Source organism: Rosa rugosa, chromosome 6 (assembly GCF_958449725.1).
Source record: "Rosa rugosa chromosome 6, drRosRugo1.1, whole genome shotgun sequence".
NCBI lineage: Eukaryota > Viridiplantae > Streptophyta > Magnoliopsida > Rosales > Rosaceae > Rosa > Rosa rugosa.
In genome coordinates, this window is record NC_084825.1 from 27,593,876 (window position 1) to 27,599,213 (window position 5,338).

At 37.7% G+C, this 5,338-nt stretch overlaps 1 protein-coding gene across 1 annotated transcript; it reads right to left on the bottom strand.

Annotated features, from left to right (window-relative positions):
* Positions 1-1,362: 1,362 nt before the first annotated feature.
* Positions 1,363-3,925, bottom strand: LOC133716513 (uncharacterized). Its single transcript, XM_062143216.1, has 3 exons — positions 3,140-3,925; positions 2,032-2,920; positions 1,363-1,475 (listed from the first exon to the last, which is right to left on the bottom strand). The coding sequence occupies exons 1-3, from the start codon at positions 3,923-3,925 to the stop codon at positions 1,363-1,365; spliced, it is 1,788 nt and encodes a 595-aa protein (XP_061999200.1).
* Positions 3,926-5,338: the final 1,413 nt, after the last annotated feature.

Here is a 5,338-nt window from a genome sequence, read left to right on the forward strand (position 1 = left end):
GCACACAAGAAACATAACACCCGTGAAGAACATGTATGGTTGAAGTAGTGTAAGCATAAGCATATGAAACATTAAGAACATTAAACTTCCAATCTCTCCCCCTTTTTGCCTGGAAAGGACAAAGGGACTAAAGCATATTGTGCATAAGATTTCACTCCCCCTAAATTCAATACTCATGTATTGGTAGCAGCGGAAACAAACATTAATCAGGGGGCTAGGAATAAAATGTCAAACTGATCCTGCAATAGAAGTGAACCTTCAAACACTCTTGAATATCAGTATGTTATGACAACTTTCAAAAGATCAAGAAGAATAGGGTATATGTTTGAACCAAGGTAACATGCACTTTGTAGCAGACACAATTAAGAAGAACCAAACAGAGATGATGCATGAGACAGACCATTACCACACACAGAGCAATCAAGCAGAGCTTTTCCAAGATAACATCAACATGAACACTTCTCATGAGCATCAACCAGCAGATTTGAAAGAGAGCAGATCTCAATAACGAAACACTATTTATTTCAAAACCAAATTGAGTTAGGGTACTAAAAGTGCTATGCTGAAAAGTGAACCCAGATCATCAGAGGCTTTAGAGAGAGTATCACGAAGAGGCACAATATATATATAAATGGAGACATGATCTATGAGGGCGCATTGAGCGTTGAGCAACTGATTACATTTTTTTTTTTTTTTTGTTGCGAACCCCCGCTTTCCTTTGTTTTTTTTATTTTTATTTTTTAACAGAAAGATCATGAGTCAAACCATCCCCGTTTCGACCTGAAACACACTAGCTTTACAAGGCAGGTGTCCCATCTACATTTCGAGATAGCCTGACTTGCCTAGACCACCACCGTTTCGACCTGAAACACTCTAGCTTTACAAGGCAGGTGTCCCATCTACATTTGGTGGTAGACTGGATGTCTCCTTAAAGAACAACTGGTGCCATTACAAGAGTGATAACTCGGTCTGCATACCCCGCTCAACATCTTAGGTGTGCAAGTGCAAGAGACAAAGCAAGGCTTCAGTTGCCATAAACACAAGAAGGGAGGGAAAAGAATAGGGTTTAATTCTGGACCTTTAAACACTCAAAAAGCAAGAACAGATCACTACAGGAGAAGGCCAAGTGATGTAACTAAATCTCAGTTCATGAGTTGCTCTTGAGGTGATAATGTACTACAATGCACATGTTAGGATTGCAACAAATATGCAGATAGTCAAGTAACTCGAAACTAAATGAGGACAACAGTAATCAAATCTATACTACATGCAAACACACAGCTGCTACAAGCACAAGTTAAAAACTGGGAACCAACTTAGATCACAAATTCTAATGAATCGCTTGAGATTGTCAATACATACTTAATCCAAGGGCATTGAAAGTTGGCATTCATTTAACATGAACTCAAGTGCAAGAGAACTTCTTTCAGCACCATTGAAAACACCACATGATATGTTCATATTATTAACCTTACCTGTCAACTTACCACAAGATGGATCAGATTAACCTGATTCACACATTCAGTAACACCATTGTGAAATTTTCCAAGGCATTGAGTTGTTGATGCCAAAGTTCCAGACCAATTTTTTTTTTTTTTGTTTTAAACTTCGGCAACCTAGCTTTCCTTGGAAATTGAGCATCCAAACATTCATCCATTAATCCTGCAACTCAACACTCTCAACAAAAATACTCGTGAGGCATGGTATGGTATGATATAAAATCAAAGCATACACTCCAGTTTTTCCCTTTTTTTTTTTTTTAATTAATAAAGACTAAACAAAAACAAACCTAAAAAGAGAAAAGAACATCTTATAGAAAAATGCAAAAATAAACACACGTCTACTAAGACCTTAGAATTGAAAAGAACATTCAGTCCTAACAAACTAGAACACACTTGCGATAAAAAAAAAACAAATGTAAACATGCAGAACAACACTACTCCCCCTATATATGTGCTTATGATGAACAATAAAGCTATTGGCATTCAAGAATATATTTTTCACAAGCACACATTGGAAGAATTCACTTACCTGTATGTGGAAACTTAGAGAGATGAGGTTCTTTTCGTATCCAGACTTGCTTCATCTTGGGCACAGGTGAGAATGGAACCGAAACGAGTCTTGCTATCTTATTTACTTCTTTCAAAAGAAATTCCAGCTTTTCTTGAAGATATTCTTTCTTTTTATTCATGAGTGGCTTCTTGTCATTCGAAGAATTCTTTCTTAGTTGATTGCACCTCGGTCTTATATGTCCTCGCTTTCCACAATGATGACACACAGGCACAAAATTCTTCAACATTGGTTTAGGTTCTTCACGCACAGGGAAAGTAGATTGTGATGAGGAATGATCAGAGCTTTTAACAAACTTGGTGACATGCTCTCCTTTGGATGAACTTTCAGCATCATATCCCAGGCCATGTTTATCTCCAAATTTTTTACCAATCATTAGAATATTTTCTAACTTTTCACCACTTGAAGAATTGCATCCAGCCTTGGTTTTCATTTGCTCAAGCTCATATAACAGACAAGCCTTTTCAGTTTTAAGCTCTTCAACTTTATCACATCTCTCTTGGTACTTTTGTTGAAGGGATTGAAAGTCCTCCACAAGAGACTTTCTCACTGCATCACTTGCCTCCAATTGGGATTGAAATCCAGCTTCAGTCCTACTAATATCAGTCTTCAAGTTCTCAACTTCATTACTCAATTCTAAATTTCTTTTCTTCAATTCTTTTGAAGCCTCAGACAACATGATATATTGTTGCATTACTTCCTCAAGATCAAATTCTTCAACTTCAGACTCATCACCAGTAGTTGTTAATCCTACCAAGGCCACCACTTCAGAATCACTTTCAAGCATAGAGTCATCTTCACTGTCACTCCAAGTAACATTCATTGCTTTATTCCGTTTATTCTTGGACTTCTTCAAGGTATTTGCACATTCAGATGCAATGTGACCAAACCCTTCACATGCAAAACACTTTGGAGCATTGTTGTTTCTTTTTTCATGTGCTCTTTCAAACCTTAAAACCTTATTACCCGGCTTTTCTTTTATTCTTGTATTCTTGGAGCTTGAGTCAAACCTTGATTCACTTCTTTTGGATTTCCTATCCTTGAGAAATTTTCTGAATTTTCTTGTGACAAGATCAATTTCATCTTCATCAGCATCCTCTTCATCTGTTGACTCATCTTCAATGTCTTTCTTCACTTTAAGAGCTATGCTTTTGCTCTTCATTTCATCAGGGAGTTCCATCTCATATGTGGTTAAGTTTCCAATCAATTCTTGCAGATTATAGGTATTCAGGTCCTTCGACTCTTGAATGGCTATCTTCTTGGAATGATATTTCATAGGAAGAGACCTAAGTATTTTCTTGACTATTCTGTGCTGAGGTATGGGATCTCCTAAGTTGAAACAACCATTCACAACAACACTGAGCCTAGCATAGAAATCAGCAAACTTGTCATCTTCACCCATCTTCATATTTTCAAATTGCTGGATAAGTTGCTGAAGCTTGGATTCTCGAACAGCTGTAGTGCCTTCATGAGTAACTTGAAGAATATCCCATGCTTGCTTTGCAGAGTAACAATGAGAAATAAGCTGAAATTTATCAGAGGATACCGCTGTGAAGATAGAGTTTAATGCTTTCTGATTATTTGTACTCTTGGTGTTCTCATCTATAGTCCATTCACTCATCGGCTTCTTAACTTTGGCTTCAACAGAAGAACTGCCCTCTCCAATCTCTTTTGTGTCAACTTTTTCAGTCTTAGTTGGATACTCCCAACCACTTTCAATAACAGCCCATACAGCTACATCCTTTGCCCACAAAAAAGCTTTCATCTTAGCCTTCCATGCTGCATAGTTGGTTTTGTCATCAAGAAACGGAGGGTGACTTATTGACCCAGCTACACGATCACTTATACCTTCCATTCTGTTTCCTTTGAGGATCTCACTAAGTCCGTCTAGTGACCTGCTCTGGTACCAATTGTAATTACAGAATGGATATGTGTGTTTCCCAACTAATGCAACTGATCAATATGTCAACAAATTTAGGAATTAGTCTTAGGAGTGCAGGCCTGTTCGCATCCTAATATAGGAGTGCAGTATAACTTGAATCCTAATCGAAACTGCAGATCAATCTCAATAAGTCTGACGATGTTATGCTTTACTCAATTAACCAAACCATTCAAAGTAAACTCATCACACATAACACAAGATCTGTTGACGCAGTAAAACCCTCCAAAGAGGTAAACAACTGCGGGCACTATGCCGGTGAACAATCCACTATATGAATATGAAAGTACATAAAGATCTTACACAACTCATCTACTAGAACCAATCTAGTGGGCAGCGGTGTCTCCTCGTCTTTGCTACTTCCAAATCAGCGACCTTGTTCTCCTTTGTCAATCTTGAGATGGCACAACTCTCACCTCGGTTGTCAATCACCTCAAGGCACAAATCATGCATGAACTACCAACACACATGAAGCATAAAACCAGAAAATTTTTTGACAGAAAAAGCTTGGGATTTGATAATCCTTCAAAAGCTAAACAAGGAACAGCTTATGAAGAATTCTCACATGAAACTTTAGCTTAATGCTTTCTGAAGATAAAGGCAGAAAACTCTCAAGAAGGCAACGACCAAATATTCTGATATATTCCACCACTTGAACAACCCTAAGAGAAACATATATATAGGAGAGGACGAGCTAGGGTTTCTGATGTACATGGGCTTCATGACGTCTTTTAAAAAGCATGGATTAAAATAGAATCATCATTTAGAAAAGCCCATAAACCAATTTAAGAAAGTTTGAATGCTTTGGATAAAACCATCTGAAAATTCGCATATCAATGCATTAGGATTGAAAAGATTTTCGCATCCTACAATAGGATTTAAAGACAAGTTCAGTCCTAACCTCTTGACAAGCATGCACATGTATGCAAGACATACCTGATTGATGAGAGTGGTACATGAAGCTTGAAGCATTCCATTCTTTCAAGGATCCAAGAGTAGAAAGCTATTACAAGAAACGATGACTCTTGGTTGTTGCGCTTAGGAAATGCCAATCAAAATAAACATTGCACTAACAGTTACAACAGTAATAATCTAGTATCTGGCTTTTTCATTCGTTATATTGCAGGAGATGGGCTCACAGACTCGTTAGGTGGTTTATCCAGCCAATTAACAGGTAACTAATGTTCTTTCCTCCCCCACTTACCTGGTGGTTGTGAAGCCACACTGGACTCAAAGGGGGGAAATAACCATTTAAATTTTAGAACTGTGGCTACCAACATCACTTTATATGGATGTAGCTGCTGATTCTAGCCTTCTTAGTAAAGAATT

What these genes read in the sequence shown, in the direction of transcription:
- LOC133716513 (XM_062143216.1), bottom strand. Translation starts at nt 3,925, where the DNA reads ATGGAAGGTATAAGTGATCGTGTAGCTGGGTCAATAAGTCACCCTCCG. An exon ending in ATGAAGATGAAATTGATCTT is followed by an intron (nt 2,921 to 3,139) that starts GTCACAAGAAAA and finishes AATACCTTGAAG; the next exon opens with AAGTCCAAGAATAAACGGAA. An exon ending in CTCTAAGTTTCCACATACAG is followed by an intron (nt 1,476 to 2,031) that starts GTAAGTGAATTC and finishes GTAAGTTGACAG; the next exon opens with GTAAGGTTAATAATATGAAC.